Below are 27,292 nucleotides of genomic sequence, written 5' to 3'. Positions count from 1 at the left end.
AGAAGAAAAGGAGTAGAAGTAGTAGGAAGAGTAGGAGTAGAAGGAATGAGAGGAGCAGGAGGAGGAATAACAATGAAGACGATATGTTTTATAAACTTTTTTGGTCTAAATTTGAATGAGTGAAATTCCTTCCAGAGTCCTGGGAATTAAGATGAAGAAGGAACTCACAAAAAAAATACTAAGTGCTTTTATGTACACAACAACCTTAGGAGGTAGTTTCATTTTTTAATTTCCATTTTTACAGATGAAGAAACTGAGGCAAAATGACTTGCCCAAAGTTTCACAGCTAGTAAGGGTCTGAGGATGGATTTAAAATCAGCTTTTCCTGTCTCCAGGGTCTAGTTGCCTTTACCTATTCCTACCTTTTCTTTTAAGCCCCAGGAGATGCACAAAAATCTAAGGAAATGATTGATAAAATTATCCTTATCATTGTTATAATATTTAATAACATGCCAAATAATAATAATAATAATAATAGCTTGAGCAATAAAAATGAAGAATGGTATAGTGCTATATTGTTTAGATTTAAAGAAAAATCTTTGCAGTCTTTCTCTTTGACATTGCATGTCTAATCAGATATAATTTCCAGACAAATCATGGGGAGCTTTGTTTACTTTGCTAATTATGGGCTATTTGAAGGGAAAGGGAGACACGAATTTACTTAGTAAAAGGAAATAATTTCTATCTCAAAATTATCTAGAGGAAACCAGTAAGAAGCATTCTCTCCAGATTAAAGCTCTGATCACTCTCTGCCCATAAATCTTGGTGAGGAGGACTCCCCTATTTGTTCCTGTGAAGGGTACAGACTGGCTTCATCTTCCCACGAAGGCCTTCTCCTCTCACACAGAGAACTTTCTTAAACACAGAAAGTTTTTGCTTCTTTGCTATTAAATGGAATGAGTGGAATTCTTTCCAGTGTCTTGGGAATTAAGCTGAAGAAGGGTCATATGATACAAAGAACTCCCAAAAAACCAAGGAAAAGTTGCAGCCTTGGGAAACGTAATATAGGAAAGTTCTTTGCTTCATTCAAAACAGGCCATAAGGGGCTAATTTTGAAATAATAGTGATAATAATAACAATAATAATAATAATGATGGTGGTGGTAATGTAGTAGCAGCGGTAGTGATGATGAAAATGGGGGAAATTATGCAAAGATAATGAAATATAGAAACCCATCTGATTCTCACATGGCCTAGTGGGAAAAAGTACTAATGACTTTGCAGACTGCAGACCTGGGTTAAAATTCAGCCCAATGCTTACTATTTGAGGACCTTAGTCTTCCTTGTTACTGATTTCTCTATCTGTAAAATGAAGGGGTTGAATTTGTTGACCTAGGGGTTTTCATTTTAATTCTAGATCTGAGATCCCATGAAACAGCTTCGCAAGAGCACCTATGGGTATTGCCATTTTCCTTTGCTCACAAGGAAATGGAGACTTCTTGAAGTTGAATCACATAGCTACCAAGCCTTGGTGATGACTGTTCACCTCTGCCCCGTACTATTGCCCTCCGTCCCCTCTCTTGATGTGCCTTCCAATGGTAGTCAATATGATTCTGGAACACACCACCTAAGTTATCTAGTCAAGCATAGGAGTGGGAATGAGGACCTCCATTTTGTGTCACTTTTCTTTTTTTTTTAACCAGCTTGGTTACTTTCTAATATTTCCTGCTGTCAATGTTTATGGTTTTTATTCTTAGAACATATAAAATGGAGTGGCCTGTTACTCTTAAATCCCCAATCACTTAAATCCTCAGTCTCCATTTTTAGATACAACTCCCTTTGAAATGCACAGAAATTTTTCAACATGAAAGACAGACTTTGGGAAGAAAACACAGTTTTCCCAACTCCCTCTCCCCACAAAAATCGTTGTTTTATAGCTTAAAAAAAACAGGATTAAAAATTTTTGCTTTCCATCTTTAGGAACTACAAATGGGAAACCTTTCTCTTAGCCTCCCTAGCTGTTGTTCAATCATGTCCAACTCTTGGAGACTTCATTTTACTTGGCCAAGATACTAGAGTGGTTTGCCATTTCCTTCTCCAGCATTTTACAGATGAGGAAACTGAGATAAACAGGGTTAAATAACATGCCCAGGGGATACTCTCCTAGAAATAATGAATAAATACCATTAATACATTACTCATTTTCTACTAGCTTCTCAATGAAATAACTAAGAATCTAGAAGCTATTTCTACATTTTACGGAAGGCTTAAAAACAAATTCCTAGAGGGAGTTTTTAAATTCCACTGAAAATCACAATCACTTATTTGATGATAGGGAAAAGATAGAAACTTAACTAAAGTGATAAAGCTAAGAAGTAGAAAAGCAGGAGTTTATTCTAAGGTTCTTTCCCATATTCTTTACTGTCTAACATTATTTTTATTCACCACTATATAATCAGTGAAAAGATTTAATCCTTAAAATAAGACTATCTCATTCTATGGATAGTAAATGAGGATCAAAACAAATCAAAAGTCACATGAGGGGATTCTTCCCCCCTTCTGAACAAAGTATTTAATATTAAATGCTACCACTTGAGTTATGCCTGATACCTAATGATGAGTGTCATTTTCATGTGTAGAACTATTATGTCTTTACGATTCCAATGACATTTTGAAATTATTTTCACTTTTCTTTTGGAAGGGCTGTGTTTGCTCTAGTTCTTCCAGAATGGAACTACTCTTTCCTGGTATTTATACATAAATATAAATAAATATATGTGTGTTTCATATATATTCATATATTTTATTTATATATTTGCTTATGTATATATAGTACATAAGATGAATAGTATATGTAAATACATGGACATATATTTATGCATAATTATGGATATTTATATATTTTTATGTATATATATATATATACATACATACATACATGTTATTTGACAGGGAAGAAGGAAGAAATCAGGGTTACATGACTTGCCCAGGGTCACACAGCTAGTCAAGGGTCAAGTGTTTGAGGTCAGATTTGAACTTAGACTTTCCTGACTTCAGGGTGGTGCTCTATCCATTGTGCCAACTAGCTCCTCTTTCCTGGGATGATTAAATGCTTTTGATTACATATGAATGTGAATGTGAACAAGTGTAGACACTGGGCTATACATACTTGCTGAAATTAAATAAGAGTCTTTCAAAGACGAGGACGGGTCCTGTACTGCTCAGGATAGTGAGTGGTTGGCCAGCAAAAAGACAAAAGATGGCTCCCGAGACCGCCGTGCCCAGGAAGCTCTCCAACACACCCTAGTGTAGACAAAACATAGGTATTAACAGATGCACTTTTTCTGCCTTTATGATATCAGCTATTCAGAAACAATCACTGATACATACATTGTATGAGGAGTCTATACTCCACAAATCACAAACCAAACAGAAACAAGATGTTATACAGACAAGTTCTGATTAATTTGAACACCACACTCCATCAAAGAGTTGTATTATTTGAATTTGTGCTGTATATTTATTTATTTCCCTTTGGATGGAACTAATGACCATAGTTTAAATAGTTTTAACTTTGGATGAGGCTAATTTGAATACAGGGATTTATTGTTCATACTGATTGAGGCCCAACTATATTTCATATGAGATATGAGTATTACTGGGGTCATTAAAATTTAATTGAAGTCCATCATCAACAAAGACACAAAATAATAGACTTTAGGAATCATTTAACCCAATCTTCTAATTTTACAGGTAAGGAAACAAGTCGAGAAAGATCATAGTTACTCAGTAATAGAACAAGGGTCGAAACCCAAGCATCAAATGGTTAAAATGCAGTTGGTGCTTTTTTTTAAATTTTAGCACTTCAAAAAATGCTCTTCTTCCTCTTCTATTGATGATGATTTGGGAAATGCTTTCAGAGTTCCCTAGAAAAATTCAGCCCTATATCAATAAATCTCAATTTACTTGCAAGACATGACATCACCTTCCTGATGTCACGATCCTCATAGAGAACAAAGGACAAACACCATTCAACAAGATATAGAATGCTGGGGTCAGGAATGACAAAAATATGACTTTGAATTCTATTCCATACAGGATTGTGTTTTGTGTGACCCTGAGCAAATCACTTAAGTTATATTTGCCTCAAGTTCTCAAATCTAAAAATGGATATAATAAGAACACCTACTTACAAGGGCTATTGTCAGGATCAAATGAAATATTTGTAAAATATCTTTTTTATAAAACACTTGCAAGAGCTACAGAAATAAGAACTTTTTGCTGTCGTTCATTCATTTTTTTGTTGTGTCCATCCTATTTAGGATTTTCTTGGCAAAGATGCTAGAATGACTGACTATTTTCTCCTCCAGCTCATTTGATGGATGAGGAAACTGAGGCAAATAGGGTTATATGACCTACCCAGAGTCAAACAGCTAATAAGTGTCTGAAGTAAGATTTGATATCCAGAAGATGACTCTTTCTGATTCCAAGCCTAGTGCACCACCCACTGTGTCACCTAGCTGCTCCCAAAAGCTAGTTATTGTTATTAAAATAAAAGTTTCTTGCTATCTTTGTGTTTTTACATAACCTACATTTCCTCAACACATTTTGACATGTTGAGCTCCAAAGAACAGCGCACAAATTTTAAAATATTCTCATACAAGGAAGCACAGTTAGTTTAACTGTAAAGAGAGGTTCAAACTATTTATAAACTGAAAAAAATATCAACCCTTTTTTCTGGCTCACTATATTGGGATACACTGATACAGTGAGAGAGGACAGAGATCACTATGGAGCTAGTTATTTTAAGTAACCATAAATCAAAAAGACAATTCCGCACCTTACCAGAGTAAATCTCTCTAAAAGCTTTTAGATTTGGGATGGGTTGATATTATGCAGAGCAATGGCTTGGGGTGGGTTGGAAAAGGAGGAACATGGCCCCGTGTTATTTTTGTAAGACCTTAATTTCATTCTATTTCTTCCAAATAGAGGAGACCAAAACACTGAGACTACTTTTCCTTCCATTCATCTTGTTTATCCTATGCTCTCCTTCCTCTTATTGTATCTAGAACATGGAAAAGGAGCTAAAATTTAGACAAGAAAGGGGAGGAGGGAGAAAAATCAAGACTGTCCCACAAGGAAAAAAAATGATAAAAATTATTCCAGTCTTTTATCTCCTAAATTAAAATTCTACTCTATATCATCTGAGATTGGTTCAGTGGTGGTCCCAAACAATCTGGGTATAGGAAGCACGTCTTAGTTGAAACCTTCTTTTTAATCCATGTCCCTAGAAAGGCTGAATCAACTGTAGTGGATCCCATTGACTCATCATATTTTACAGAATCAAAAACACAAACAACATCCCCAACTTAGTTCGGAGCATCAGAATGCAAGCAGTACTGCCATTTTTAACGAGAAGTTTAACCTGGCCTCTGGAACAAGTGTGAAAGCCAACTTGGACCTATAGGTCTGTGACCTCCAAAAATTGAGGAGAGGAATAATGGAAATCATTCTATAGCAAAATAAGTTTTAGCAGAAACTTAACCAAGACCTGTGTTGTTGTGCAACCTATTATCTCTTTTATCAGTTGTACAAAGTATGTGTCAGTTGTGGCTGACTCTTTGTGACCCCCCCCCCAATTGGGATTTTCTTGGCAAAGATACTGGAGTGGTTTGCCATTTCTATTTCAAGGTCATTTTACAGATGAGGAAACTGAGGCAAACAGGTTTAAGTGACTTGCCCAGGGTCACACAGCTAAAAAGTATCTGAGGCCAGATTTGAACTAGGGAAGATGAGTCTGGTGGAATGCAGGTCCAGCAGTATGGTGACTCTTAGCTGCTTGCATCTAGACACACAGCTATGGAAAAACTAGAGACACCCTCAGGTTTATAAGGAGCATTTAGCATGATAGTTTAAACTCTAAAGTTTGGCTTTCATATAACACTGGAAATATAACTTTTAAAAATCTGAATTATTATTTCATTTTAAAAATTATTTTTGTTACTGAGTGTATTTCTTATTTGAATTGGTAACTGTGACAATAGGTTAAGCATTCAAGTTGTCATAGAATGCAGGAGGGTGTCAGTGAAAAAAGGAAACTATTGATTATTTCTTTTATCATTTTCCATTAGGTCAAAGCCAGTTTTTTCCATTAGAATTAAAACTTTCAGTTCCACTCCTAATCTTTATATTCATAGTGCCTGCATGCAATAGGTATTTAATAATTGATGATAATCAACCATAGAAAACCAAAAGGTGGGGAATATTAAAAACTAAAAAGTGATGGAAAACATCATCATTGCATCTCAAGACTGTATTTCTTTTTGACTGCTGAAATAGGTCTGATCACTAAAAGAGATTTTTTTAGCTAACCTTGGAGATCAGTATGCAGAATGTTGAATAGTACAATGAAACTTCTTCAGATTAATCTCTAACACAGAAATTTGACCAGGAAGGGCCTAATGACTTTCAGGATGGCCTGCCGCAAATATGAAAATTATTACAAATTAACTGAGTGAGTTCTTAGATAAGCTAGTAGTAAGTCAACTAGAAAGAAGGAAAATATTCTTCTCCATTGGTCATCAGGCAAATGACAACAAAATTAAATGAACTGAGGCAAATAACTGGATAATTCAAATCCTCCTCTGTCCTCCCTTGAGAGCTCTCTCACACCCAATGAACACATTTAAGGCTAGCATTTTTTAAAGTGGGTTAACCAGAAGAACTGTTTACTTTGAAACTTAACTCTCTTTGACTCACCTATAAACATGTCAGTGCTCTTATCACTCATACTTTCCCTGGGAGATTATCATTCTAATATCCACCCTGGTCTCCACTCCCTTTCATCACTTGATCCTAAAACCATTGTTACTTTATTAAGCCCTAACTATTATGCCAAGAACTAAGTGGCACAGATGATAAAGTTCAAATTCAACCTCAGACATTTACTAGCTATGTGACCTTGGGCAAGTCATTTCACCCTGTTTGCCTCGGTTTCCCCATCTGTCAAATGGTCTGGAGAAGGCAATGACAAGTCACCCCAATACCTTTACCTAGAAAATTCCAAATGGGGTTATAAAGAATGCTTAAAACATCTCAACAACAAAAATTGGGGGGCAATTAAGAGATACAATGGATACAGCACTTGTTCTAGAGTCAGGAAGACCTGAATTCAAATCTCATCTCAGATACTAGCTGAATGACCCTGGCAAGTCATTTCACCCTGTTGGCCTCAGTTTCCCCATCTGTTATATGAGATAGAGAAGAAACCACTCCAGTACCTTTGCCAAGAAAACCCAAAAATGGGATCGCAAAGAGAGACACAACTGGAAAAATGAGTGAACAGCAAGAAATGTCCTAAAAACTGTGATCACAGATTTAGAGGCAGAAACAATCTTAGAGTTATGGCTATGGAGTTCAAATTCCTATGAGGAATATGAGGAAGCAGAAATAAAGTCAGACAGCTAGAAAGTGTTTGAGACAGTATTTGAATGAAAGTCCTCCTGCCTCCAAATCCAATGTTCTAAGTATCTCTGGCTGAAACTGGAAGAGGAAGGATGCCATAAAGCCAAAGAAATTACACTGAGGATAAGCATGAGCCAGGATTGGCTTGTATGATAAGCCTGAATGAAAGGTGATCTCTATTTACTGGTGAGGGCAGATCATGAAGGAGGTGACATGGGAGACAGAGTTGGCATGGAGACACTTCACTGCGGTTTCCTATCTAGCCAGAAAAGCAGACCGACTGATGTTCACATGCAAGTAATAAAACACCTTCTAAAGCCAAGACAAATGATTTTAGGGTCATGCGCCATATTGTGGATTATCAAGATAATTAAAAGTGACAATGGTAGATTAGTTCAATAGAGTGAAAGGGGAATTTTTCAAGAATGTGATTTTTAAATGAGGAATGTTGGAGGAGTTTTCCCCAGTGAGAACTTTTTGCCTAAGAAAGCTTAATGAATGAATGAACCAAATTATTAAAAACTATGGAAAGAACAAATGTCAACAAGAATTTACTAAGCACCTACTATGTGCATTGTGCTAAGCATTAGGCTTACAAAGAAAAGCAAGAAAAAAAGGAGGCCTTCTCAAGGAGCATCTTGATAATACAACATGTGCTTAATTAGATGCTGTTGTTGAATAGTTTCAATCACGTCTGACTCTTAGTGGCCCCATTTGGGATTTTCTTGGTAAAGATATGAGAGTTGTTTGCCATTTTGTTCTCTAGTTCATTTGACAGATGAGGAAACTGAGGCAAACAGGGTGATTTTCCCAGAGTCACACAACTAGTATCTGAGACCAGATTTGAACTCAAAGATGAGTCCTCCTAGCTACCAGCCCAGAGCTTTATCCACTTAATTACCTACATGCAATACATGTGGAAGATTAACTGAAAGCAGACCAAGAAAGGAGACAAGACCTCATGCAGATGGTGAAGTTTAAGATGAGAAATGAAGGACTAAGTTGTTAAGGATCTTTCAATTTGACTGTAAAATAACTTGTATATCTCCGTCTAAAGTACATCTAGTAGCTTTCATAGAGAATCGCTCTCTTAAAAAATAATGGTAACTGGTACATGAATACTATGGAATACTATTGTTCTATAAGAAAACATAAATGGTTGGACTCTAGAGAAGCATGGAATGAGTTACAGGATCTGATACCAAGTGAAGGGAGTAGAACCAAGAGAAAAACATCATGAGATGATCAACCTTGATGGAAACAGCTCCTCTCAGCAATTCAGAGAGCTAGGACAGCCATATTAGACCAACTATGTATGTATAATGGTATCCCCATCCAAGAGGAAGAAAAACAAAACAAAAAAAAAATCCTTCAGAATTTGATGAACACTTTATAAACATTATCTCTTATGTATCTCTTTCCCTTAATCCTAATTCTTCCTAGCAAAAATGACTATCTGTAAACACGTTTACATCAAAAATGCATATGCACAATATTAACCTGACTGTTCATCACTGAGGGGAGGGGGGGGTGGGAAGGGAGGGTGGAAGGTAATTTTGTAACTTAAAAATATGCATACACATATGGATGTATGTTGAAAAACTTTCATAATATGTATTTGTAAAAATAAAATATCCATTAAAAATAAATAATGGCACAAAGATGCTGATTTCTAAATTAAAACGATGTTAATCTCACCTTGAAAAGAAATTTTATTTGGTACTCATTCCTTTAAATTTACCATGCATTTTGAGAATAATATAGGGAATGGGTGCAATTCTTATTAACAGATCCAATACTTAAGACAAATTCTATAAAAATGTCTTTTAGGGACAAATTATGTGTGCAGTTAAAAAAAGAAATATTACCACCAATGAAAGAGAAATGATGGAATTATGCCCAGGCTGTGACAATAACACAAAAATAGAACTTCCAAATATATTTTACCATGAATTGAATAGTCCCCTTAGAAGGTATTGTTAGTACTTTATAAACACCAACTCACTCAAAAATCAAAAAAGTTTTTGAATTTTAATTAAGATTTATGTCAATTTGAATCAATACTTATTAAATTAAACTGAAGGATAATAAACTTATTCCCCCCAGAAAGAAGGAAAATTGTTCTTTTACTTACTTAACAATGAACATTGTCCCATCTGATATTCACCAAAAACGTAAGTTTAAATATATTTGAAAATATGGTTCATTTCCCTATTCCCTAAAAATATTAAATTCAGAAGAACTCAACTTTTTCTGAAGCACAAAGCCTTGGAATAAGTTTTAAAGGTAATATTTGCTATTTGGGGTATATAACTCAAATACTATAAGAAAGAAATTGACTGTCTTAGATACCCCCTTTTGGTCACACTTTTGGCTCACAATCTGCCAACTTTAACAAGTTGTGGCATGCAATAGGATGTGGAAATGGACTGGACCTATGATTTCTCAGATAAAAAAACTCTCTTATGGAGATAAATGCTAGCATCTTGTTGGCAGCTTAGAGTCTTAGGGAGTGATCTAAAGCATTAAGAGATTGAGACTTGCTCAAAGTTCCACTGTCAATATGGGTCTGATGCAAGATTTGAACCCAACTGGTTATGAGGTCAACTTAGTATCTTCTATATCCACTCATTTTCATAGCACATAATTTTCAAATTATCAGAAAGTCAGAAGAGACCTCAAAAACCATGTAATCCCATGAAGAAAACACAGCCAACAAGTGGTCACCCAACCTTTACTTAAAGACCATCACTCTAGCATGTAGCACAAATACTTAAGAAATATTGGTTGACTTGACCAATGAGGGCAGAAAAGATCAGTCACTACCTTCATCTCCCGTGTCACTCTGAGACAACTCTAATTATTAGGAAGGTTTTCTGATGTGAAACCTCAATTTGCCTCTTCACTTCTTCTATCTACTACTTCTAATTCTGCTCCTGTGCTAGAAACTGGAACTCTCCAATTCACTTACCTAAAAAATGGGATCTTCTAATTTTCAAAATCTTGCCAAGGGGGTTTTTAGTCTGTTGAAGTTTATGGACTCCTTAGAAGAATAATGTTTTAAATATATAAAATAAAATACATGGACTTACCAAAACAACTATATGAAATATACATAGATGATAGATAGATAGAAAGAAAGATAGATAGATAGGAAGATAGATTAGATAGATGGAGGATAGATTGATGGATGGATAGATGGATGGATGGATATTTTAATTCACAGAATCCAGGATAAGAACCTCTGTTTGAGAGATTGCCAGCAGCTACAAACCAGTATATGAATCCTAGCTGACTTCTGACAAATGGAACCAGTTATTCTCAGAAAATCAGATCATACTGTGATGAACAAGGAATCCCATGATTGCAGTTCTGCCCAGATTCTAGAGTCTCCATGCTCCAGGTTTCTGGAAAAACATTCTGATGATTACTACATGTCTAATGTTTGTATGGGGCATCTGTCTGGTCAATCAGTTTGAATGTCCTTGGAGCCACCTTGCTTTGTCTTAAACATGCTTCCCCAGACTCTGTGCTTTGTCATTGAGGTAATCAAGATTAACCAATGATGCTCCAAAAGAAGGCTTCCCATGTACTCCCTATCACTTGTTTCAACTGAGTGAGATCTTTGTGACAGAAGGCTGAGCAGCATGGTTTGGTGGGACAACAGCAATTCCGTGACTCATTGTATTTGCACAACACAAAAGTAACAAATACAACAACTACCTGCAGAGTGACAGTGAAGATACAGTGTGAACAAATTGTTCTTTCTTCAAGTGTACTGTTTCTGACTGACTGGCTTCAATTACCCAAACTGTGAAGGGTAGACTTTTCCTCCAAATGCTGGAAAATGGCAACATACTGTTTCAAAGGGTGCCATTCAGATACTCTGGGGGCTTCTATATCTTGATTTAGTTCCCAAATAGTCAAGTGACTCTCATGAACCTTGATCTGTGAAGACTTTGAAATGTTCCAGTCCCTATCTACCAGCTTCTATCTCTATCCCAGTATCTCTTGGCATATGGAAAGGAAAGGTCACTTGATTTGGAGTCAGAGGACATGAGTTTGACTCTTCTCTTTGCTGAATAATTTTGGATCACTCACTTCACTTTTAGGAGCTTCAATTTCATCATTTGAAAATAAGGGGATTGAATTAACAGCAAAACTTTCATGACGACCATTTATTATGGACATGATCTCAGCAGTACAATGATCAAAGAAAATTAGGAATTGTGATGGAAAATACCATCCACATCCAAGAGAAAGAACTATGGAGTCTGAATGTAGACTAATACATACTATTTTCAAATTTGTTTTATGCTTTATGTTTTTGCCTTTCTCATGTTTTTTTCCTTATAGTTCTGATTCTTCTTTCACAACATGACTGATGTGGAAATATGTTTAACATAGTTATTCAAGTTTAACCTATATCAAGTTATTTGCTACTAGGGAGGTAGGAGGCAAAGGAGGGAGAGAGAAAAATGTGAAACTCAAAATCTTGCAAAAAAAAGAATGTTGAAAACCATTGTTGCATATAGTTGGAAAAAAATTTCAAAAAAGGAAAAAAAGGAAAAGAAAAGAAAGGGGTTTAGCTAAATGACATCAAACATTCCAGATCTATATGATCAATGCTATGAAACTCTTGCCTTATAAACTATTCTCTTCTCCTTGTGTCCTTATCTCCCATTTCTTTCAGATGCTCGTCCCCTTCAATCATCTTCGTATCCACTGACTCTTTCTCTGTTTTCTACAAACACCTATCCATTTCTTTCTTTTAACAACATCTTCAATTGATCACACGTTCACTGGACCAGGCCACCTCCACAAATGATTCCCTTTTTGACTACTGGAAATCACTCCTTGGTGAGCATATATGGACTTTCACATTCAATCTCTTTCTCTTTTACTATATATCTAAAAATGCCTGGGTTTATTTGTTCTTTGTGAAAATAAGAACAAAAATAAATTTTAAAAAATTAACTAAAGAGGCTTGCTGAAAAGGGACTGGGATGCTAATTGAATTTTGCATGCTAATTGAAAAAGAGGAGGAGGGAGATCAGGAGGAGGAGGAGGAGGAGAAAGAAAAAGAGAGATATTTCTTGATCCTCCCATTTGCTAATGCTACCTTATTATCCCCAAGTCACTTTGTAATGGTTCTTATTCCAGATTGATTTTTTTTTGACGAGGTAAAAGTATTCATTCTTTGCCTCATTTCTCTTACCTAGCCTTAATCGCTGAATGCCTCATTCAGACTGAGACCTGTAAAGACCTTAGCTTACAAAGACCACAATCTGCTACTACGTCCAGGGCCATCTCCAGTTGTCCTAACCCATATCTAGCCACTGTACCTAGATGGCTCCTGAGAAGAAAGTAAAGTTGGTGACTTTGCAAAGTTCCCTCTTTAAATTCAATCCATCTGCATGTCATGACATCACCTCCCTGAGGTCTCCATGTCCCTCAAGAACAAAGGACAAACAGCAATCCTATTCATATTTATTTGTGAATGTCCTATATTCCCCAAGTGGAATATGAGTTCATTAAAGATAGGGCTCATTTGTTGTCTCTATGTCCTCAGGCTCTGACACAGAAGAGTTAATTAATGCTAATTGATTAAAAGTCATGTGACCCACAACCAATTACTCTGCTTTCTAGGGTAAGAGGGTTCCTATAGATCAGGGTTAGTGAACAGGTATTTATTAAACAGCTGTACTGTGGTAAGTTTGTGGGGGGAATACAAAGAAAGGCAGAAAACCAAGGTCAGTTATTGGTGCTGTTAGCCTCAAAATAAAGTAGATGCTAAAGCATCTTCTCCTTCCCAGTCATAAACCAGTCATTCTGCTTACTTGTCCTTTGTTTCTTAAGTTGTTTATTTGTGAACTAAAAAATTACACCCTTCTATGGAAGTTAGTCTAATGAGAAATGAAGCCATACAGTCAACGATTTAGTTCAGGTAAGAACATTTTTGCATGCTAATTGATTTGAAAAACTTATAGTTACTATTTTATTTCCATTATGGCAGGTTGCCTTGATAGGCATCAGGACATTTGTTAGGAGGGTAAATAAAAATTGTTTCTAGTCAGTGGAAGATTTATATCCAGTAAATCTGCCTACCAGTCTTGCAATATTATCAAAGAAAGTGAAACAAATGGAGTTGGGCAGGAACCATGAAGGATTCACGCTGATTACTTTTCTAAATATTAGCTATTCCTTCAGAAATAAGTTTGAATATTTTGCCAGGCAGCAACATCAAACTCATCAACCTATAGTTTGTTAAAGCCATTCCAGGGAAGGCAACCCTTTTTATGAAAATTGGGACATTTGTACTTTTCCAGTCCTGTAGTATTTCTCTTATTCTCCATGATATTTTTTTTTGGGGGGGGGGGGGTGGGTTGCAAGGCAATGGGGTTAAGTGATTTGCCCAAGACCACACAGTTAGGTAATTATTAAGGGTCTGAGGCCGGATTTGAACTCAGGTACTCCTGACTCCAGGTTCAGTGCTCTATCCACTGAGCCACCTAGCCACCCTCTCAATGATATTTTAAAACTTACTGGACAATAGTTCATCAATCACATCTGCCAATAACCTAGGTCATCCTTCATCTGAGTCAGCTGACTTGAATTTATTAAGGAGTCCCTTAATAATTTTTAAGCTGTCTTGACTATCACCTGTTCCTTAGATGTTTTTATTTTGTCCTTTCTTATATTATATTTCACTTTGGAAGAGGAGAGAATCAAAATAATGTTGAACTATTCAGTCTTTCTCCCATCATCAGTCATCATCTCTTTCACTCTGAGTAGGGTGCCAATACCTTCTTGAATACCCCAGTGCAATTTGGATTTCCCCAAGGTAACTAAAAAGAAACAAAACTTTTTTTAGTTATTTTAGTTATTTTCTGGTAGCCCCAGACTGTTTAAAACTTCAATTTAGTTGTCTTGACATCGTACATGCAGAACAGTGCTATCTTCCTTTCATATTTCCATCTTCTGTGGTATCTCTTCTTAAAATTTTAAGTCCCCTTGGGATGGCTAGGTGGCACAGTGGATAAAGCACCAACCCTGGAGTCAGGAGTACCTGAGTTCAAATCTGGCCTCAGACACTTAATAATTACCTAGCTGTGTGGCCTTGGGCAAACCACTCAACCCCATTGCCTTAGCAAAAAAACTAAAAAAAAAAACCTAAGTTCCCAATACATCCATGTGGTTCTCCCCCCAGATTTTTCTTTCTCTCTTTAATATTGCTCTTCAAAGTTCTGCATCCTTATCTAGGTGACATCTCTATAGAATTTTCAGACTCCCCAAATATTCTATCTTTTTTCTAAGCCCTTTGAAATTTGCCCCCCCCAAAATTAAGGGGACCAGTTGGGCTGTTCCCAGGATTGTGAATAGCATGTTAGACTTAAGACCTGGAAGACCCCAGTAAAATCTCAACTCAAACTCAAGCTCTGTGAAGATGGACCAGTTGCCCAACCTCTCTGATGATCAATGTCCTCATATAAATAAATGTTTATCGACTGAATGTCTTAAGAATTTAACTTGATAGATAACAAGATTGAGTTTTTTCCCTTTCTCCTTCCTTTCAGTTTAGAGTCCTGTTGACTAGTTTGATTTAGTTAACATTTAAGTCTGCAAATTTAAAAATATTCCATATATGTCAGATATTATTAACATTGTACATATGAATATACTCCATTCTTCCCTCATCCTCCTTCCATTTTATATCTCCTCTTTCTTTTCACTATTGAATAAATATTCCAGAGTCTTAGTTCTAGTCTTGGAGTCACTTCCCTTTAAGTCTCATGGGTGCCTCTGGGTGGGTCTTGTTCATTAACCCACACTTTAAATCTTTGGGTATAGCTTTGAGGTCACAGATTTTGTGGCTGGTTTCTTTCCTGAATTTTGTCTCCTATAGATTTTCTGACTTCTCTTTTTTTCCATTATGGCTGTCCTTGGCTTTAAGGCCCAGTTAAAATGACAACTCCTACATAGGAGAAGCCATTCCTGATTGTTCTCACTATTAATGTCTTCTCTCTTTTGATTAATTTCAATATATTTAGTACATATCTGATTTCTACATAGTTGTACAAATTAGACAATAATCTCCTTGACAGTAGACACTATCTTTGCCTTTCTTTGGATCTCCAGTGTTTGGCACTATAGCTACGCTGTTGGCATTTAATAAATGCTTATTGCCTGTAGAATGTCTAACTTGATATCAAGATTGAGTTTTTTCCCTTTCTCCTTCCTTTCAGTTTAGAATCCTGTTGACTAGATTTTTGAGATACTTATCTATGATTTCTCATCTCTAGCCTGGAGTATGTTATTCCTAGACTTTAAACTATGGTTTAAATCGACAGCCCATTTTTAGCCCATCTCCATGGCATGTTGCTCATTTCCTAAATCTTCCTTTCTTTTTGAAGTCCTTCCATACCTTTGATCAACAGCTGTGATGAAAATACTACTTGTACCCTGAAGATTGCTAACTTCTTGCCCAAGATTTCCTAATCTTTGGCAATGCTTCCCAGTCTCCTGGCAGCATTGGTTTGACACTTGGTTCAGTCCTACAATTGTACCCTTTAGTACTATATTTTTTCAAGCATTATATAAAAATTAGCCATGAAGACTAAAGCACATGTTCCTCCGTTCAAACCTACCTTTCCTAGTTTATTGTACATTTTTTCTCTTTGGTGTTTTATAACCAAGCTAGTTTACTTCTTGTTCCCCATATACAACAATCTGACTCCCAGGGAAGTCACTTAACCACTGTCTTCCTCAATTTCCTAATTTATAAAATGGGGTTTATAACAGCATCTACTTCCCAAGATCACTGTAAGGCTCATTTCCCAGGTGATAGGTATCCTCTTTTCCAATACTTTATCATAGCAAAAGTATTGTTATAAATATTTAGTACAGATGAGTCCTTTTCTTCTTTTTTTTTGACCTCTCTGGGGCTCTAGGCAAAGGAGTATTAAGGGATACATAGTTTAGTGACTTTGAGGGCATATTAAAATTGATTTCTAGAATGGACGGATCAGTTCAAAATTATCCCAATATACAACTGATGGGTCTGTTTTCTCACTCTCTTCAACACTTGATATTCTCTTCTTTTGCCATCCTTGCTAATCTGTTGAATTTATGAAAAAAAAACTTATTCAGACTTTCTTTAGTTTTTATTTTAATAATCATTAATGATTTGAAGTATTTATATTGTTTTTGGTAGCTTAGATTTATTTCTTTAAAAATAATCTGTTTATATCCTCCAGCTCTTTATTTATTGGAGATTGGTACTATCTACAGGTTATTACATACATACATATACACATATATATATATATATGTGTATATATATATATATATATATTGAATATCAGATCTTTTATCAGGGAAACTTGCAACAAAGGATTCTTTCCACTTACCTATTTCTCCTTTAATTTTAACTGCAATTGCTTTGTATGTTTAAAAACTTATGAATTTTTGCAAACAGAGTTTGCTATTTTATCTTTTGTGATACTCTCCATCTTTTGCATAGTTATGAAGTCTTCCATTGGTAATTACAAAAGGGATTTTCTTCCTTTTTCCTCTAATTTGCTTATGATGTGATTTTTCAAATGTAAGTCATGTATACATTAAAAAGTCATCCTATTCTATGGTCTGAGTTGTTTTTCTAAACCTACTCTACACTGTTTTTAGTCAATTAAGAAGTCCTTATCCCATAGCTTAGGTTTATTGAATAGACTACACAGGATTTTCATTTATTTTTGTACACAACAAGATATTTAGTTTGTTCCACTGATTCATTTCTCTCTCTCTCTCTCTCTCTCTCTCTCTCTCTCTCTCTCTCTCTCTCTCTCTCTCTCTCTCTCTCTCTGTCTCTCTGTCTCTCTGTCTCTCTGTCTCTCTGTCTCTCTCTCTCTCTCTCTCTCAGGTTTTTGCAAGGCAAATGGGGTTAAGTGGCTTGCCCAAGGCCGCACAGCTAGGTAATATTAAGTGTCAGAGGCCGGATTTGAACTCAGGTACTCCTGACTCCAGGGCCAGTGCTCTACCCACTGCACACCAAGCCTCCCCCATCACTCTCTTTCTTAACCTGTGCCAGATGGACAGCTAGCAGGCACAGTGGATAAAATCTGGGCCTGGAGTCAAGAAGACCTGTGTACAAATCTAATACCAAACATTTACTACATATTTGACCCTGGGCAAGTCACGTAACCCTTGCGACTCAGTTTCCTCATCTTTAAAATGGATTGGAAAAGGGAATGGCAAACCACTTCAGTTTCCTTATAAAGAAAACCCCAAATGAGATCATGAAGAGTCAGACATAGCTGGGTGCCGAATAACAACCAAAACTATAGGTTCAATGGTACTGCTTTCGAGGATAATTTATATCTGGCATTGCTGTCACCAGCAACCAATCTTTTTCTCCCCACATTTTTTTTCATTACTCCTCTTCAGGTATTGACTTTTTTTTTCAATCAGGTAAGCTACATTATCATTTTTTTCTAGCTCTATTAAGTAATTTTGGGTGGTTTTATATGACCCTGAATAGATATATTAACAAGTAGTAATGTTATTTTCATTGTATTGACTTGTCCTGCCCATGAGTGACTATTATTTCTCTAATTTTTAGAACTGGTTTTATTTTCATAAAGAATATTATATAATTGTATTCATAGCATTCCTATGGGTGTCTCCATAGATAGATTCCAAAATATTTTATAGTTATTTTGAATGGAGTTTATTTCTTCCTAATGTATTTTGTTGAGGATAAACAGAAATGAGGATTTCTTTCCTTTTATTTCTTTTCTCTGCTTATTGCTTTCATTTCTAGTGCTATAGTAAATTTTATTTTTGCCCTTGTTTTCAAAGAGGCCCAATGATATCATGAAATGATGTCTTGATTTGGGAGTGAATGGACTTAAATGAGACAGAGTTGCACAAAGTGGTCAGCCTCATTCTCTCTTCCTGGGTCATCAAAAGTTAGGACAACTGTCTATGGGCCAGGATGCAGTGGAGAACGTTGGTGGCTCTAAGCAAGCCCTAGCACTCAACAGAATGTATTTCAGTTGTCTTCATGGCTATTGTAACAAATTGCTCTTGTTCACCTATTCTTCTTAGGGAAGTCTTGACAGGTTTAGAATAAATAGTGGTAATAGAAATCACTTCCGGATTTTGACTCTGATGTTCCTGGGAATTTTTATTTGGTCATTTCTTTTAGGATGTGACTAATTGATTCTTTATATTTTCACTTTGTCTTCTGGTTCTAGCAAACCTCTGTAGTTTTGATTTAGAATTTCTTGAAAAACTCTGGGGTTTTTTGATACTATTTGTGATTTTTCAGTTAGTCCTTGATTCCTAGATTGTCTCTCTTTTACCTGTACTCTTAAGTCAGTTTTGAAATAATGTATACCATACGTTTTTCTTTAGGCTTTTCTATCTTTTCAATTTGTTTTAATATTTCTTGCTGTCTTATGGATCATTGGTTCGTGTTTGGCTCATTTCCAATTTTAGGGAGCTCAATTCTCGGGTAAGATTTGCCACCATATGTTCTAAGTTGTTAATTCTCCTTATCATTCTTTCCACCCTATCTCTCATTTCATTGAATAATTAAATTTAAATCTCCCGTTTCCTTTCCTCCAGATTTTCCTGTAATCCTAGGGTGGCCAGAATTTTCTTTTCTCTGAGGTCCTACTTGAACTTATCATGGCGTTATTTTCTTTTTCTGTTGATCTCTTGAACTTCTCTTGGCCCATGGTAGTTTTTCATCATTTATTCTTCTATTTGCTCATAGGTCCAACCTTAGGTAGTCTCTATCACCACCTATTCTTGGATTGCTCTGGGGCATGCTCTGCTAGGATGAGCCCCCCATTTTCTGTAGGGGTTGACCTCAGTCTTTTGGTACTCAAGATAGGCCATAGTTTTGACCCATTTGTTGTGTCATTGCCCAGTCCCAAATCTGGAACTGTCTCCATCATTTAATGTGAGAAGAGGACCCCATTGACCAACTAAGGGATTGATAGTGTGAGTTGCACAATTACGTTTATTATATTGAGGGAGATGCTGTACAAGGCAACCTTCCCACTTGCTTTTACAAGAATCTTTCCACACCAAGGCCTGATTGATAGGGAACAGAACTATTGGAGATGGTCTGGTTGCTGCGAGAGTCTCTTAGCCTTAAAGTGGTTGTGTTTCCTCCCTTATCAGTGAGGCACCATGGCAAACCATCAACGCTGGGCAAGCACCAGCATGTGATATCTGGCGAAAGGCCTTAATCAGATTTTGTTTGGGTTGGTAGGTCTCCCAGAAGACTTCAGGTGCTTTCTTGGCTCTTTCTCCTACTGTGGTTGAGTCATGGGCTGTCCAGGAGCTTGGCTTTCTTGGCAATGGTGTGGCCTTGTGTCCTACTGTAGGAATGAATACATTGTGTGAAGCTGTGAAATAGTCTAACTCCTCTGTGCATCAACTTGAAATTAGATGAGAAAAGCACCTAAACTGTATGTTGGTAAAGCTAAGAGATAGTCCAACTCTTCTGTGTATCAACTTGAAATTAAATAAGAAAAGTACCTAAACTATGTGTTGGCAAAACTGTGAGATAGTCTAACTCCTCTGAACATCAACTTGAAATTAGATGAGAAAAATACTTAAACCATATGTTGATGAAGCTATGAGATAGTTCAATGCTTATGTGCATCAATCAACTTGAAATTAAATAAGAAAAGTAGCTAAACTACATTATTTATTGATTCCATTAGTGGTTATATACTCTAAAAAAGTCAAACTAAGAATAATCATAATCTGTAACTACTACTAATCAAAAATAAGAATATAATAATCTATAACAAAATAGCTAGAGCAGTACTCTTTGTGGCATTAAAAAGTCTTTCAAAAATTAATGTTCATTGATTATAGAAAGGATGAAAACCTTATATATTAATAGAATATTAATGTGCAGTATAAAATAGTGAATAAGAGAAATAAAAAAAACAGAGGGAAGGAACGGCTAGGTGGCGTAGTAGATGGAGCACCAGCCCTGGAATCAGGAGTACCTGAGTTCAAATCTGGCCTCAGACACTTAATAAATACCTAGCTGTGTGGCCTTGGGCAAGCCACTTAACCCCATTGCCTTTCAAAAAATCCCCAAAAAACAAAAACAAAACAAAAACAAAAAACAGAGGGAGATTTTTATGAAATGAAGCAAAGTTAGCAAATAGAATAAAAAACAACACATACAATGATCTAAAAATATATACATTAATTTATATATACACACATGTATAGGCATATGATATATAGACATATACATAACCTATATACACATAACATGTGTTATATATACATACACCCAGCAATACATAAATATCGACATTTATTATGAAAATCATGAAAAGAGAACTGGACTCTGAATAACTGAAAAATCAATCTGAACAAGAGAGGTAGGGAAGCACTAGGACAGAATGCTATATTCATTGTCAGACATGGTCAGTGGATAAAGTAGTTTTGCTCATTAATATCTTTTTTGATCATAAGGATGGTACATTCTAGAGAGGAAAGTGTTATTGGGGGGGTTCCCAGAAATTATTCTGACACAAGGGAAAGCTAACTCAATAAAACATATTATTTTAAAAACTAATGAATAAATGTATTCATTTAGTTTAACTGATTAAACATCAGTCTAAGATATAGATATATATGATAAATATGTATGTAGACACACACATGTGATAAATATGTACATAGATGTACACATGTGTTGTTCAGTCTTTTTTCAGTCATATCTTACTTTTTGTAATCCCATTTGGCAGAGATACTGAAGTACTTTGCCATTTCATTCTCCAGTTCAATGAGGCAAACAGGGTTAAGTGACTTGTCCAAGGTCACCCAGCTGGTGTCTGAAGTCAGATTTGAACTCATAAAAATGAGTCTTTCAGACTCCAGACTTGGCTCTCTATGCACTATAGTGCCACCTAGCTGTGTATGTATTTGTGCATAGCATGTATCTGTGTAACCTCTTTAACTAGGCAAATCACTTAACTGCTGACTGCCTCAGTTTCCTCATCTATAAAATGCAGATACTAATAGCACCTACCTCTTAGGTTGCTGGGAGGATAAAGTAAGTAGATATTTTTTTAAAAATTTGCAAACTTTAAGGATCATGTATATGCTAAGCTATATTATCATTATTGTCAGCATCATCATTATTATTATTTTTAACCTAGTAATTTTATATAATCTGTTCTTGACTGTCCACAGTGATCTTGATCACAGGAATAAACCCATCTGTTTGTATTTTATTTCTCTTCTTAGAAATATTTAGGGATGTTAACAGTAGTTTTTCTTATTAGAGTATTCTCTGAATTCTCTAGTAAACATCATGTTTTCACTTTACAAAAATTTAATCTGTGAAATTTCTGGCAGATATATTAGTAGGCCATTTTTAACAGTATATATGGCATGATGACCAAAATCATTGAACTAGTTAACAGGAAATCAGAGTATTAGTCTTGGATCTGTGGATGTGCCCAACATCTCGTGGGGTTCAAGTTTGGCAAAATGAAAGAATTACCACTCCAAATCCTCATGCAATTTGTGTCTGACCTGTGGAAGAGTCTCCTAAGTTCATACTGTTCTGATTAGGAACAGTCAGATACACTGTACCTGGACACCAATGTAATGATGCCATTTGGGCCCTCTTCAAGAAAGGGCAAAATCCAACCAATGAAGGAGTTAGATGAGATGAGCCCAAAGAGTCCACGTACCTTGAATTTTTGATAAGACTTATAACTTGCTGCAGATTTTGTTTAAATAATATGCTGCCAAATTTCATATAAATATGACTCATATTGCAAATAACAATTAGTAATAAATATTCTACTTTTATCCCACTTTCCAGGACATACTGTGCCTATTGCAAAAAAGATATGTTTGTAAAGCTATCTTCACTAGGATACTGTGAAGTGACTCTCAAAAATCTTAATTCCAAGCTATTATCAAAGCTAAAAATAGCACTAAGACTTTTGGGACAAACTATTACAGCCTTTATGGTACATCCCACAGAGAGAAATAAATCTTAACAAGGATACACTGTATATGCATATATATTTATATATATGATATATATGATCATATATATATGTATATGTATATATCATATATAAACACATTTCAAAGAATATCTATTGTATTTTTTGTTAAAGTAGGCATTGGCCTTAAAAATACAAATAATAGTTAATAAGTACATAGAATTTTCATTTGGCATAGATTTAACTTTTAGGTATACATTACAATAAATCATCCCTATCATATCTGAACCATAGAACTCATGGTTTTTGTGATATTAAGTTGTGAAGCTTTTTTATATTTTTCCAAAAAAAGTTTTTAAAAAATTTGTTACTAATATCTCATCATATTTGTTCAGTATTTTTTATCAAAATTGTATTTTTTTATTTTTCCCTTTTACTATTTTCTTAAGAATGCTAAAAATGTGATTGTCTCCCTTTGATTGGAAAGATTCTGCGATACACCAAAAAACCCAGGTTCTAGTTTCATCTTTACAGTTGGCTGTTGTGTGACCTTGGGCCAGTCCCTTAGTATATTTATGCGCAGTTTCCTCATTTATGAAATTAGAATAATTTTATACAGGAATAGCATGACCAAAGAATGAGGTACTCTCCATAAAAATAACTTGAGAGCCAAGGCAAAAAGAGACTAAGTAAATCCATTGTACAAAACCAGCACTGCTGAATGCTTCAATGCTAAGAAGAGGCTGTTTCCTCATTTCCTTTTACTCTGCCCCCCCCCAACTCTGGCTTGTGATTCAAGCAGATTCATGGGGCTATTTTTGCCATCACTAGAAGGCTGGAAATGCAGCAGCAGGCCAGAAGCAAAGGGAAAAAAGCAGGATCTTGCAAAAGAAAACTGAAATCATGCTGAGTGACTGAGAGGCCATCTGCTCCTGACTGAGCTGGCAGGGTGAGGAAGGCAATCTGGGCTGGCTATTTGTAGATTCCAAAAATTACTACACACCTGCATGTTTTCCGTGGCATCCCCCAGCAGTCCACCGAAAGTGATCGCATTGGTGACCGTTGCCAGATAAATGAAGAGAATGGCAGAAAGAGCTTGGATATTTAAAGCATCATAAAAGTCACTGGCAAAAAATGGTATTTTCCTCTTTATGTCCTTAATTAGTCCACCACAGAACCTGGAGAGAAAGGAAACGTGATGATGTAAAATAAATTACAATAAAAAGAAGACAAAGTAGAGTGTTATAGAAAGTAAGTAGGCCTGTCTAAACAGAGGTTCATCATATTTTTTGTCTGTTAGATCCCTTTGACAATTGAAATGGAAGTCCATGGACCCCTTCTCAGAAAGTTTTAAAATAAATAAAATCCAGGATTCCAAATTAATAGATTTTGTTGAAATATAGATATTAAAATTTTTTAAATATTTAGTTTGTGGATTTTTAGGTCAAAAATTTTGGACAATAGGCTCTTGAAATCACTAAAATGCTATTTTTAACCATCTAAGATCCAAACGTAATCAAAATATTTAAACTAGAAAGGATCTCAAAGTTGACGTAGTCTTTTTTATAGTAGCTAGATTGGTAGAACAACAGCAAAATTGGTAGATAGTTCTCTTTTTTTGTTCATTAGATTTGACTTATTTTTGCACAGCATAGAAAAGAACTTTAGGTATGAGGAAATGTTTTCCTAACAATAGTGAACTAATAACTTATTCAATCAAATTTTACTTGAGATAAAAAATGAATCCTAGATTAGAAACATTCCAAGCTAGTCCCAGTTCAACATTTTCCCAACTTCTAACCTACCTCCTTGGGCCTTCCTACCCTAGAAAAAACTCATGATGGGATACTGTTCTCCTTCCCGATTGGGGATTTTCTAGTCCACATTAATGTTTCACAGAATTCCAGTCATCATCCTTTTTTTAATATGTCTCATTTCTCTCCACAGACCTCTTCTCTTCTTCCTAACCAGTGAGGCACTTAACCTATCTGACTTTCTAGCTCCCCTTTATGTAATGTCTTCCCATTAGATCATAAGTTTCAAAAACTATCTTTTTTTCTCATAATCTCCAGTATTTGGGATATAATAAGTTGATGACCTCCATGAGTTTGACTTTAATAATATGTGTTAACCTCCAGAATTTGTTGTAATAAATATCAGATGTTAACCTCCAGAGCTTGGTCTCAGGAAAGAGTAAAAGAGAATTAGATTAACATACTTGTTTATTAATATTTCTATAAGTTTGCTGATAATGCAGGCATACATGGGGACGCTAGTTACAGAATCAAATCTCCAATATGGAGTCTTAGAAAAGGGTCCTTATGCATTCCGTTATCAGAAGGCAGGATCTGAAAAGCTACTTCTCCATCAAAAGAATGGCTCTCAACTTAAGTTGGGGATGGATATCAGAGATACATCCCAGAAGACAGGCCAGGAGGGATGGTTTCTCCCAATCTCAAAATCTTTTTGCCTTATCAGTTATGCCAAGAGCTCAAGAAAGGTGACACGTCCCCCTCCAAAATGTTGGCACATCCAGTGATTCTTAGTGGGGATTTGTTATTGGGGGTCAATAAAGGACTTCATAAATTATTTATCTATCCATCTATCTCTATGTCAATCTGTCTATGGCTTCCTTTTATTTCTTTGTTCCTTGCTCCTTTCTTTCCTTCCTTCCTTCCTTTCTTCCTTCCTTCCTCCTTTCCTTCTTTCCTTTTCTTCCTGCCTTCCTTCCTCCCTTCTTCCCTCCCTCCCTCCCTCCCTCCCTTCCTTCCTTCCTTCCATTTTTTGCTTCCTTTCTTATGATTGACTTGTAATGCATCCTAGCCCATGTCTCACTTGCTCATTGTTTTTCTTCTGGTCAGAAACTCTGAAGGTCTTCCCCTCCCAGAGCAATTCTTTTGTGAAGACGACCAGATCATTTTTGCCTCATTTCTTACCTAGCCATTAATTATTGAAAGGGTATTGCCTGAGAAAGACTGAGACCTGGGAAAGAGCTCAACTTAAAAAGGTCAAGGTCTAGCCTTGTATGCAGGACCATGGCCAGTCACCCCAACCTATGTCCTGCCACTGGACTCCCAAGAACTCTAGAGGAGAGAATGAAATGGCTTTGCACAAGTCCTCCTCCTAATGTCACTGGACCTCTTCAGGAAGGAAAGACAAACAACAACAGTTATACAGAAATGGTATATAGTAGAGATTAACGATCAATCTTTTCCCTAAAGAAAGAAATCTATTGAGCTCTCACAAGCAGGTGATTCATTTCAGAAAAGACCAGCCCAAGACAATAAATGACAACTCATTTTAAAATAACTTTTCTATAAGTCAAATCAGTCACTAATCAAGCAACAATCATTGAGTAAGTGCCTAATATGTGTCTGTCACTACACTAAACATTCAAGATACACATAAAGATAAAAACAACCCTGTCCTCAAGGAACTGGCAGTTTAATGGAGAAGACACTAGGTGCATTCAAAATAGACACAGTGGAAAGGGAAGGTAAAGTTGCATCAGCAACTGGGATAGGGGGAGAAAGGCTATCTGCAGAAAGTGAGGCAAGTTAACTATTGAAAGAATCCACAAGAAATAAGGGGCAGCAATGACAATGGAGCACACTCCAAGCATGAGGGATAATCAGTACAAAAACTTGGAGATAGGAAGATTCTCTAGGAGATAAGATTTGATTCACTAACTAGGGTCCCCATGTGTGAGGAATGGCAAATGGGCCAATATGGCTGAAATGGAGAAAGCATGGAAGAGATAGAAAGGTGACAGACTATGGAAAAATTTTCAGAGCCAACTCTAGGTCTTTATATTTGATCCTAGAGGTAATAGGGAGCCACTGAAGTCTATTGACTAGGAAAGTCATGTGGTCAGTCCTAAGCTTTAGAAAAATTAAAGGATGCAGGAGGTGAATTGATATAGGGAGAGACTCAAGTCAGGGACAATAATTAGGAAGATGAGGTGGTTTAGTAGCTGTGTGAATAGAGAGCTGGGGATTTCATTAGAGATGTTATGAAGACAGACACTGTAAAATCTGATATCAACTTCATAAGGGAGTAGGAAATGGTGAAAGGACATAAGAAATATGATAATCTTGCATTTTAGGAGCTTTGTGATTACAGAATACTTTTCACATTTTAGTCTCATAAGATTAAAGTAAGTTGATTGTACAAGTAGTATTTTTTCCAAGTTGACAGATAAACTAAGGCCTAGAAAGGTGAGGTGAGTTGTCTAAAGTTACCCAACTATGGAGGAAAAAGAACACAAAAGCAAACCAACTCACAAGGAATGCCAGCTGTATCTACCACTCACCTTCCTGTTCGTTTGAGTTCTTCACAATCCCCATGCCCACCCCCTCCATGGCCTCCGTCATGGGGAGTGTCTCCGTTCATCTGTACATTCTCTCCACCTGAGTACATATTCTTCCTGTGTAAGACCAAGAGAATCCAAGGGAAGATAAATGTCATTCACTCATTTGCTTCAGAGGTATTTCATATATCAGCTAAATTAGAGATTTGAGCCTATCTAGAAACTCCTTGGGAAACAACCCTTACACTAATTGACTTCCCTTAATATACCCAGAACCACTCCTCAGTAGATACTAGCCTTAAAAAGAACTAGTAGGCATCTAGTGGTTGGAATAAATCATACAGCATGTGGCAGGGTGGGGAATTATTCTAGTGGTTTTTAGAAGCTTTCTATAGAATGCTCAGCCATCTTGGTGTAGACTCTCATCCTTTCACAACTGGACAACTGCAATAACCTATTAATTGGTCTCACTGCCTTAAATCTCCCATAATTCTAAACTATTCCTAATTCTGATTTGGACCAATTAAGCAGAAAGTAACAATTCTCTGAAATGAAAAAAAAAAACCACATAT

The 27,292-nt window shown here is 36.1% G+C and overlaps 1 protein-coding gene across 8 annotated transcripts in view; it reads right to left on the bottom strand.

The window, feature by feature from the left end:
* Positions 1-27,292, bottom strand: part of SLC4A4 (solute carrier family 4 member 4) — a 401,810-nt gene that overhangs the window by 81,581 nt on the left and 292,937 nt on the right. For all 8 annotated transcript variants that reach the window (XM_074228425.1, XM_074228424.1, XM_074228430.1 and 5 more), the window contains 3 exons: positions 26,724-26,837; positions 23,415-23,589; positions 3,109-3,242 (listed from right to left, as the gene is read on the bottom strand). In XM_074228425.1, the coding sequence (XP_074084526.1) occupies positions 3,109-3,242; positions 23,415-23,589; positions 26,724-26,837 (423 nt within the window). The remainder of the gene's footprint in view (positions 1-3,108; positions 3,243-23,414; positions 23,590-26,723; positions 26,838-27,292) is intronic.

Source organism: Macrotis lagotis, chromosome 3, assembly GCF_037893015.1.
Source record: "Macrotis lagotis isolate mMagLag1 chromosome 3, bilby.v1.9.chrom.fasta, whole genome shotgun sequence".
NCBI classification, from domain to species: Eukaryota; Metazoa; Chordata; class Mammalia; order Peramelemorphia; family Peramelidae; genus Macrotis; species Macrotis lagotis.
This window is presented reverse-complemented; position numbering and strand designations above follow the sequence as displayed.